Raw genomic sequence first — 10,840 nt, forward strand, 5'->3', positions numbered from 1 at the left:
GAAAAGGATGCAACAGTCTTAAGTCTATTGAGTGCAAGACGTGCTGCCTTCATGTCATCTCACTTCTATTTTGTAGCGATTGTAGTACAGATAATCGGCTGGTTGTTTAGAACCGGACTCAAGAGCCACTGTGAAGGCCTAGCTGGGTTGTAAGGCCAGCTAGTCGTCCTGAATATGCAATCCGTGATTAACTGGGTTGTAAGGCCAGCTAATCTCCTGGTACTCTGGAGAGTTAAGATGCTCTTCGAGCGTCGCCGAGGACACTGCCTTAAGCAGGGTATCCAGCGACCTTTATACTGCTGGCTGTGCCCCTGATGTCACCACGGTGATGTCAGACATCTCCATACATGGAGCTGCCCATGTCAGTTATGCCCAAATATGGGACCATGACTTCAGTCCTGGATGGAGCTGCCCATGTCAGTTATGCCCAAATATGGGACCATGACGTCAGTCCTGGACGTGACGGCCATCTCCATATATGGAGTCTCTGGGAAGGGTTCGCTGATGTCAGACCCCGTATCTATGGCACGTCTTGGGTCTCAATGACGACTTCGTAGGTCGATCGTCTCCATTTATGAGGATCTCAATATATAGGCCAGTGCTGGCAAGTATGCCCTGAACGTTCGCAACAGCGATGATGGGCTTAATCTCATACTCACATCTAGAGGAACAAGGGCCCCTTATTTTCAAACATGTTGCACAAAACACTAGAGAAGACAGCACACAATGGTTCTAATCTAAATTAGTTTTGCACTGTGACAAAAATTGCAACCCAAACCATTGGTTGATAAACACCAACTTGAGTTGTCTGAAACAGTCAAAGCATAAATGCCACTGGATCGAATGCCTGGAAGTTGCAGATCTTTATTTTGGTATGGCAAAATGTATAGATATTCTTTTGTATTTTTCTTTTCTTTTTCACCCCCCATTACATTTTATAAGCATTTTACAACAATAGAGGTAATAAACATGGTAAACATGAAATAAAAGAACAGCTGATGGTCATAGATTAATCCCCGTCCACAAAGTAAAGAAAATACAAATTGTAAGTATAAGCAATAAATAAAGTGAATGAGGGTAGTCATTTTCTCCTATTCAGTAGACCTACAGAGGAAAATCTTAACTGGTATGAAATTTCAGTCAGTCCATTCAGTAAAGCCACATTTCTTGGCAAAGAACACAAATTGAGAGTCCATATTCGCTCAATAATTCTGCTGGAAGGGCAGTGCTCTGGCTGATTGTGCTCCATCCCTTGGAGTGTGGCTGTGCTCCATGTGTGCTTAAAGTTGTCTCATTAACCATATTCAAACAATTTTCCTCTTACATCAAACTCAGCATAACGGCCTCCGTGTGAATATAGGCAATGGGACTTTTCATTAGGTCCGTAGGTATGTAAACTCGGTGGTTGTTCAGTATGAATTCACTCCAATAAATGTGTGCATTTGTGAGTCCTCTTGTGGTTCTCAGCTCTCAGACATGATTCTCCGCAGTGTGGACTGTAGGCTGCTTCGGGAATTGTCACATGACTCTAGGGCCTTGCTGTCTCTGGATTACACAACACATATGGACAGTTACAACAATATTGTAACACCAAATCAATGTCATTACTGACTTCAAATTAGCACTGGTACCAGACAGTAAAGGAAATTAAGAAGGATAGACCCATTCCCTGGTACACCTTTCAACCACCCAGTGCCAGTGATTCTACGCACTTCACCACTGCATTACCAACAGTGAATGTAATAATTTCAGTTAATTATCCAAGAAGGTGGTTTGCTTTTTAATCTGAAGTGGGAATGATGGGGTACCTGGGAGCTGCCTGGTGTCTCACTCAGCCACGTCCTTACCGGGACATGAAGGCTTCCAGCACAGCCACATTCTCCTTAGGGAAGTAGTCCTGTCGCACAACATGCTCCAAAGCCTGAAGGTGACCAGGAACCACACGCACAGGTTTCACCTTGTCCTCACTCTGTCAGGACAGAGGATGAAGGAGTGACGGAGAAAGGAGAAATCAAGAGATGAGGTGAGATGTTAGAAAATGGTTGAGTTGGAGACAGGAATGGAAAGGAAAGTAAGGGGGAATGGTGAATAGTATGGAAAAAAGGGTAAAATATATTTAGAAAAACAGCGGGGAAGAAGTGAAGTGAGAATAATGAAAGACTAGAGTAAGAACAGTGAAACACACATTAGAATGACATGACTGACATGTTTTCGCAAGACTTCATTTGACATTTAAACATACCTTGATAAGTCCGAGGAGTACTAACAAAGATGATACAAAGTTGTAACCTTGGAAGGATGGAGTGGCAAATGCTTTCTTTAGAACTGCATCTGTGCAGAGCAAAATAAAACAAGTCAAACGGGGGAAATTCATGGCAAGACTTTGGCAATGCTACAGGTAATAAAATAAATGTATTTAAAAACAAAACAAACAAAAGAAGAGCACACTAGGTCAAAGCAATTTGTCTGGACTCAACAGCTGAAGTTCCTCCATGCCTTTGAGTGTACAGTAAACACATCATATAACACAGGCTACACTCACCAATACTGTCCAACACAGCAATCTTAACATCCTCATCATCATCTTTGTACACAGAGGAGATTTTGAGGAAGGCCTCTGCTGTCTTCATGTCATCGGATACATCCACCTGAACATGCAGGAAGGAATGTATTGATGACTGTGGTGAAGAATTCATGTCTACAGCTAAGCCCTTTCAAAAAACCTTTGCTACTCTGTATACAGTATAACAGAGCATTTATTCTCATAAAATAATGACTTATTTATGTATTATTTGTAACTGAAGTGGGCACAAGTTTGTGTGTGTGATATAGTGTCTGTGTTTACCTGCTGTTCAATAAGCAGTGCTCTCTTGTCTCCCAGTTTGAGCAGCTTATCAGGGGAAGGGAAACTGAGGAAGGAGGAGACATCAGGAGGTCGTGGGGCTGAGGGAGGTGTGGACAACTGAGTGGGGAGAGACAGGAGCAAAAGTCACCATCAAACTAGAGCACTAAAATAACATGTCAAGAGATAATGACAACTAGCTTAATGCATAGCCCTGATCTCAGGTCATGTCAAGCGTGGTAGCTCTTTGCAAATTAATAGGAGGTAGTATTTAGGGCAGTGGTTTTCAAACATTTTCATGTCAAGGATCCCAAAATTGATATTTGGCCACAGATCCCCATTTGAAAAGAGTTTGTACCAGGAACAACCATAAAAACAGGTTAGAAATGGTGTTAAAAATCTTCCAAATTACACATTTTCCAATAATTCAATAGAGCCGATCTACAATCTTACAATGCGTTATGTTGAAAAGTGTAGATCGGCTATTTTTGAATAGCTGAAACATTTAAGTCTTGACCTGATTGTCATCCATCTTTGTTTACCTGGTTAACACCACTTTCCTCCTCCTCTTCTTCTTCTTCTTCTTCCTCCTCCTCTTCCTCTACATCCTCCTCATCTTCTTCCTCATCTTCATCATCTTCCTCATCATCTTCTGGTTCACCCTCATCATCACTGCAGCAAATGGAAAATGAGTTTCAGTCATTACAAGTAGCACCGGCATACTGATCTAATAGGTGCATTCATGGCCTAGCATCTGTTACAATACAATTTTAATAGACTGAAAAGCTTTGATAGAAAGAAGATACAGTGACACACTAATGTAGAAGTCCTAATTAATGGGCTACAGAAATAGGCTAGCTAGAGCATCAAAACAGGTGGTAGATTAAACCGGTAACCTTCTGATTTCCAAGTGGACACCACCTGGGTTGGTGTCGATATGTCCTTGAGCACGACAACTTGCCCCTAACTGTTCCAGATGAGGAGGTTGGTGCCTTGCATGGTTGCCTCCGCTATCAGTGTGTGAATGGAATGCACACTAAAGCGATTTGGATAAAGGCGCTAAATAAATGCAGTATTTACCATTTTATTTACTGCTACTTACTGGCATAGAATTATCTCCTCTCACAGCGCCGACTGTCTGTGCAGTCACTGCAGTGTTTACTCATCGTGCACACAGCTACTTTTCAACAACTATACACCTAACGTCTGACTCAATTGATCTCCCGACATTAGTAAGTCGTTTGTGCCGTTTCACCTAGGCCCTGTATTACTACTTTAAATGAAAGCACCTGCTGAAACTTATTTTATTTTGGCCCTAGCTCAGTGTTACAATAAAAACAACTGTTCATCAGATTTTTTGTTCTATTCTAAAAATGTAGAATAAGGACAATTCGTGAGCATTCTATGTAACCAAACCCAGTTTTTCTATATTGACACACTGCAACTGTATACAATCTTCTGTATGTATACCTGAGGGATCCTAACACATCTCTCATGTTCATACTGTCCATGATTTCTCTCAGGGCATCACAGCCTTCCTCACCTAGGTAGTTACCTGAAGACATGGAAGCAAAGCAAAACATGAAAATAAAAACACCAATAAGGCTATGAAGATATAGAAAATCATTACTGTATAAATACTGTGGTATGCAGTATTCAATGGAAAATGCATACTAACACAATTGCAATACAAAACATAGAACATTTTCATAAAAATGGGTATACTTATGTGTATATAAAGCATGTTATCTACTTTTTGTATATAAAACCAGAAAGGAGAAGTGAGAGTATGGTGTTTTGCATGAATACCGTTTAGGTCTAGCTTCTCCAGCTGGGCTTTGCCCTTCACTGCCTGTGCTACTGCCAGAGCAGCTTCCTCTGTGATCTCCCCAAATGACAGATTCAGCTCCTATCCGACAGATTACAAAATGTATATTTGGGGGGAAAAAGGGTTAGAGGACCTCTCCTTTTTTCCTGCCCTCTTCTTCCTTTTTAAATTTGAAAAATGCATTTCCCAGATATAAAATTTACATTTTAATATGTTTGTAGCTTACACACTACCACATGACACGCAATGAGCTCAAGTACAATTCTATCAAATCAACGTCACACAGTACAGAGGAGATCAGTACAATATCAGTTTATTATCAATATTCAGACAGTTCCATGTGTCAATTATTTCAGGTCAAGCTCGTCTGTATTATAATGCTGCTACTTGCTTTTACCTTGAGAATTGGTAGTCCTTCTGATACAGTTTCCGCGATAGCAATGGCTCCTTCAGATCGCACCAGGCAGTCTCCAAAGTTTATCACCTGGACATTGCGTAAATGTTTCAGGGCCTAAGAGGGATACAGATTTGAGTAGTTAAAAGGTTTAGAGTGATTCTTTTGGTAATGCCTTTTACCTATTTTTTCTCCCCAATTTAGTTGTTATGCCAAATATTTTCACCCCACACACATCACATTTGCAGTGGTTTTAACCTGCCTGCTAATAGTAAACAAAGGAACACAGACACACACACACACACAGGTTATGGTATTAACCCCATATGGTATTCCCCATTTTGTTTGAGAATAAGTTGGTTGATCTTCAGCTTTGGAGATCAACCAACTGATTCACAAATAATGTGGATGTTTACATCCTCATATTTTTCTTTACAATACCATTAGATCGATGAGTTGATGTCAACAAAGCTGGTCTCCAGTGCTAACGTACCTGCCCCATGGCGATAGCCCCCCTCTTGGTGAAAGTGTTGTCATTGAGGTTGAGGACACGGAGGCTTGGGTTGTGCTGCATGGCAGTGGCCAATGCTGTCACACCGCCATGGTTGATGCCATTCTGGGGCATGTGCACCTCCTCCAGACTGCCCATCAACTGGGAAGTAATTAAGTCAATTATAACAAAGTTTATAGTGGCTAGATTCAACTACAATGCATGATTTTTACTATGTCTATGTGATTAGACAGTGCAGTGACAAGACATTGAGCCAGTTCAATATTCATGACCTGCTGCTATTGCATGTCATTGACTGTCAGAGGACTGCTTGATCTATTAAAAAAAAAGTCCAAAATGCAGTTACTGCTCAACTCTACCTGGAAGGCCTGTGCCAGAGCTGTGGCACCGTCGTTCTCCAGTCGGTTCCTGCCTGCAATAAACACCTTCAGGCGGAGGGGGGCACCCACAGCACTGGACTTTTCATGGCACTCTGTCAGTGCAGCAGCCAAGATCTGTTCACAAAAACAGAGTATTTATTAGGGGTGTTAACGGTTCACAAAATTCAATGTTTGGTTGAGAACGATAGTGGTGTCACGGTCTGGTACATTTTCGATACATCAAAAACATTGACATCCTAGTGAGATTTCCTTGATTTTTAAAATGTGTAATTTATTCAAACTACTAACATAAAATAAGTATGTACATTTTTTACTTTTTAAAATAAGTATGTACATTTTTTACTTTAACAATGATGGAGCTATTATCATTATTTATTATGTAAATCCTTATACTGTATGCATATGTGTGTATGTGTGTGTATATGTGTGTGTGTGTGTGTGTGTGTGTGTGTGTGTGTGTGTGTGTGTGTGTGTGTGTGTGTGTGTGTGTGTGTGTGTGTATATAATTTTTTTTTATATATATCTTTTTGTCCTTTGTTGATGGGATTGTTTTAATTTAGGGATTTAGAGATGAGGGTTCTTTTCTTTTTTTCCTATCCTTGTTTTTTTAGCATGAGTTTGGGTGGATATAGTACAGTATTTTGCATTTGTCTCTGGAATATTTTATACAAGAACTATGGAAATAAATTAAAATACAAATGAAGATTAGAAAGAAAGGAAAGAAAAAAAGATGGAGCTAATACCCGACACATCTTTTGGGGTGTCTTAGCAGCATAAAAAACAAAGATATTGTGGCCTATTGCATAAGCCTACAACATAGTAGTTATAAACAAATGTAAGTCTGTTCTTATTGGGCTTCTGAAGAGATAGTGTAACAGGGCTCAATTACATTAAGCATGTTGGGAAAACCTGCGTTTTACAAAACAATAGTGTCCCATCTCTGTGGGGCAATAAATGTGCCAATTGCCATGGTGATTTATTTTGCACAGTATTCTCACTGACGTCCAGCAGATGTGACAAAAGTATTTTTATTCACCACCCTCAATTCACAGGGATTACCAGACCTGTTGGCTTGGCAATGGTTGGTCTCTCACCTTGCCTCCTCCAATGCCCATGCCACAGTTGTTGAGCCGCAGTTCTTGCAGTGTGTGGCAGGCAGAGCTTTTAAGTAGCTTCTCAATGCCCTTCACCCCATCAGGTCCAAAAGCGTTGTCACTGAGATCCAGAACAGAGAGCTTGGCGCCTGCCATCGTCACGGCATCACCGAGAGAATTCTAGAAAATGCCATGAGAATAAGAGACAGATTATGAAAAGGGCAGAACGGTGGGGAAGGGACAGGAAAAGCCACATATTTTTCAATGTTTGATGAATGTTTGTTTTTTTGTCAGAGTGAATGAAGGTTGAGGAATAGTACATCAGTGGGAGATTTACAGCAGAGAGCATAGCTGAGAAAATTGTTCAGAGGGTTTCAACAAAGGGAAGGGGCTTCAGGGTCTCATGAGACATTTGTGGTTAAGATTGATCAGGTATCTCAGCAAAAAAGATTATGAAAAGCAGCCTAATATTAATTTAACTGCCGAATTCATCATGCACTCACACACAAGCTTTGAAAGTGTCTCATAATGTAAGGGGTAATACATATTTTCTCAACAAATAGAGCACCCTTTATCGTCAATTCATGTCATAAATAATGTGGCTACAAATGGTAAGAACACATTAGAAGTAGCGTCTCACCAAGGCTGCAGGGATCTCAGAGCGTAGGCGTCCTGTGAACATGTCACTCCAGTAACAACACTGAAACACAGAGTAAAGGCAATCCATATCCATTCGCTTCACATGGAGAACCCAAAAACATTTTTAATAGACCTATTCCGATTTTGTGAAACAAGCCACCAACATACCTAAAGCATAGTCCCATACCAAAATATATGTGATCCTGTATGTGATCTAGGTTAGATTTGTTTTATTCCCTTTTATTTTGGTGTTTAGGTTAGCTTTAAACCCTTGAGTTAGTTTAGAGATTTTTGGTAATGAACTGGCACTGCCATGCCTCCCTCTGTCTTGTCATTTTTGCTACTCCCTGTGCCCTAGACTCTTATCAGGGTTGCAACAATACGTATACAGTATGTACCAACAGGCGTTGCAATACAAATCTTTGTACTGCAAAGTATTCACTTTCTTCTCCATGCTGCCATCTCTCTACACATATTCAATAGTTTATTTTATGTCTCTTGTATGTGTACGAGTTCATGTTTATTGTGCTTTATGACCTAATGAGATGAAAATGTTCCTTTTTCAAAAATGTAAAGCCTTTAGCTCATTAATTAAATGTTCTACATAAACCCAAGTAATGTTCTACATAAACCCAAGTGATAATAATGGTTTAAAACCCCACAAATTGTGATCGAGCATGCAGGGATGTAGGCTGTGTGACCCCTGCATGACGGCTTTAGCAGCCACAACAGTAATAAGGTGAAAGAGAACAAACCGTCAAGTCATTCTTGGTCTCCAGGGCCTTGGCGATGGCCTGTGCTGCCTCCACCCCGATGGTGTTTCCCTCCAATCGTAGAGCCTGTAAACCCTGGAACTCCTTAATCTCCTGCACTATTTCTTCCACTGAAAAGAGGGGGCAAGGTGGGTGAGGGCCAGGAGATGAAAGGGTTAAAGATAACTGTACTTTAACTGTCAAACAAAAACTGTCATCCAAATCACAAAAAATGTCATCCAAAGCCTAGCTACATAGATTATCATTTCTCCTGTTCGCTGGCATCAATAGGCTCTATGCACAGCAGCCATATTGGACAGAAATTGGTGTCACAGGTGTTACCAATGACACTAATGAAGGCTCTGTTCCATTTAGTGTAGCACAGTGGTTCTCAAACGTTTTAATTTCAAGGACCCCCATAACTCTGAGAGTGTACAAATGGAACCAAATGGACCCGGGAGGGTCCATTTGGTTCCTTTTGTAACCAAAAGAGTGATAGATGTCACAGGAGTGATGGATGTCACACTCACCAGAAGCAGCATTATCAAGCTTCCTTGATTGACCCTTGTAGCTCAACTCTCGGTCCTCCTCCACTCCAGTCTTGGCCAGAGAGTCGGCCAACTGTGCAACAATATCTGTCGCCATGTCAGGACATCTAGGCAAAACAGTTTTGACTTACATCATCTTATAAACACCATGGTTGCCTACGTCCAGTTTCATCACAAGAATGTAATCTATAGGGAACAGACTCCGTCTGTAATCATAGCTCTGTAATAAACCAAGGACACGATGTAATAGACTATTATGTCATGTTGCTCACACCAACTACAGCTAAAGGTAACCTTTATTTCCCAGGGACGCTTATTCTCCAACTTTCTATGAAACAGCTGACAATGGTGTTTTCATAGAAAGCTGTCAATATAGCTTACGGACAAATGTTGCTTAAAAATACCAATCAAATGGCAACCAAGTATAAACAATTAGACGACTAGTAAACGTTGTTGGCGACTGTCATTCAAACACCGCTGAGTACAACGTTCACAATCTAATTAGCAAGTTAACGCACCAGCCACATTAGTATGTGTTGTTATTGTGTAGCAACGTGAGCGAGCTAGCTAGCTGCTAACGGGCTCTTCCATGGCAGCTAGGTTTGCCTGGCCTTTCCCGTCGTCTCCTCTGTAGCTAATGACTAGCTAGAAAGTATGATACTCAACTTCAAATTCTCTACACATATTTGTGCGGAGAATGTGTGCAATTTGTGTTTTCCTAATACTTACCCAACTGAAAAATCGCCGTACAACACAACAGTCGTGCACACTCGTGCTGTGCTAGAAAGTGTCACTCACACACACACACGCACACTCCCGCTCGTTCCTGATGTTCAAAACTCCTGCGTGTGCGTGGTGCAGCAACAGCCGAAGGAGGCGTCTACCTTTATTTGTCTATGGCTTGACGACCACAAACGGGGAGGATCATGGGAGTTGTAGTTCAATGTAGTTCAACGTGGATTTTTGTCAGATCTCCTTTTTTTCTGTGTGCGTCTCGCGACACGTAAGGATCGTAATTTCTATACAGAAACAAGTAAATTGCCCGGAAGTGTTTAAAATATAACTTGTATTTGCTTCACTTATGCCAAATTGTGATTTCACAAAGAGAAAGAGTAGTCAACTAAATACAACTACCTCTGAGACCCATCGGCGCTGTGTGGGCCCTATTCGGAACCAGCGTTGCCATGTCGGCTTATTATAAGCGACTTTGGGCTTCTTGTTTTTTGGGCTGTAGACCTGCTATTTTCAAATAGCCGATGTATAGGTTTAAAGCGCTAGTGTGGCCTAGTCGCTTCTTAGCTCCGTTCCGTCAGCAACTATAGGACATCCGGGTTTGGAGCTAGCAACTATAAGGTTTCCGATTGCCTTTAGAATGTGTACTGTTTTTTAAAAGACACAAATGTATTTTAAAAATACATTTATGATGTACGTCTTTTAAATGGCGCATACTAGAACACTTCTAATTGCCAATTTTATTTTTATAGACACAAATGTATTTTAAAAATACATTTACTTTAACTGGATATTCATTTGTGTTTGTTACATATGTATTGTTTTTGAACTGTTTGTCCATTATTGTAATAATGCTGCCTCTAGGCCAGGTCACTCTTGGAAAATTATCATGATATAATATTGTTTATTGCAGAAACAAATAAACAGTGATAAAAGTAACAACAAAATATGCTACAAATAATAATAGTAGATCAGTGCAGGTGTGATTTAAAAAAATAAAGCAAGGGGGGTTTATAAAGTTGATCTCACCTATTTAAAAACTAAAATACAATACAAATAAGAATGTAATCAGAAAAATAAAAGTGTGTGTGTGTGTGTGTGTGTGTGTGTGTGTGTGTGT

At 40.5% G+C, this 10,840-nt stretch overlaps 1 protein-coding gene across 2 annotated transcripts; it reads right to left on the bottom strand.

Annotated features, from left to right (window-relative positions):
• Window positions 1–923: 923 nt before the first annotated feature.
• On the bottom strand, window positions 924–9,851 carry LOC311055012 (ran GTPase-activating protein 1-like). Of its 2 annotated transcripts, none has more exons than XM_084071075.1 (16): window positions 9,718–9,851; window positions 8,971–9,095; window positions 8,444–8,571; window positions 7,690–7,749; window positions 7,050–7,229; window positions 5,935–6,069; window positions 5,558–5,716; window positions 5,068–5,181; window positions 4,652–4,751; window positions 4,313–4,397; window positions 3,385–3,514; window positions 2,846–2,962; window positions 2,543–2,648; window positions 2,243–2,331; window positions 1,848–1,969; window positions 924–1,545 (listed from the first exon to the last, which is right to left on the bottom strand). In XM_084071075.1, the coding sequence occupies exons 2-16, from the start codon at window positions 9,083–9,085 to the stop codon at window positions 1,464–1,466; spliced, it is 1,722 nt and encodes a 573-aa protein (XP_083927201.1). In that variant the 5' UTR covers window positions 9,086–9,095; window positions 9,718–9,851; the 3' UTR covers window positions 924–1,463. The 2 variants fall into 2 exon arrangements, with proteins under 2 accessions (XP_083927201.1, XP_083927202.1); XM_084071076.1 differs by having other exon boundaries at window positions 1,809–1,969.
• Between the last annotated feature and the right edge of the window lie 989 nt (window positions 9,852–10,840).

The sequence above is a fragment of the Gymnoscopelus microlampas genome, assembly GCF_963454915.1.
Source record: "Gymnoscopelus microlampas genome assembly, chromosome: 11".
Lineage (NCBI taxonomy): Eukaryota > Metazoa > Chordata > Actinopteri > Myctophiformes > Myctophidae > Gymnoscopelus > Gymnoscopelus microlampas.

Bases quoted from the DNA above. Each gene is read 5' to 3' on its own strand.
- LOC311055012 (XM_084071075.1), bottom strand. From the start codon at position 9,085: ATGGCGACAGATATTGTTGCACAGTTGGCCGACTCTCTGGCCAAGACT. The intron at 6,070-7,049 runs GTGAGAGACCAA...TTTTGTGAACAG, and splicing joins TGGGCATTGGAGGAGGCAAG to ATCTTGGCTGCTGCACTGAC. The intron at 5,717-5,934 runs GTAGAGTTGAGC...ATTACTTCCCAG, and splicing joins CTCTGGCACAGGCCTTCCAG to TTGATGGGCAGTCTGGAGGA.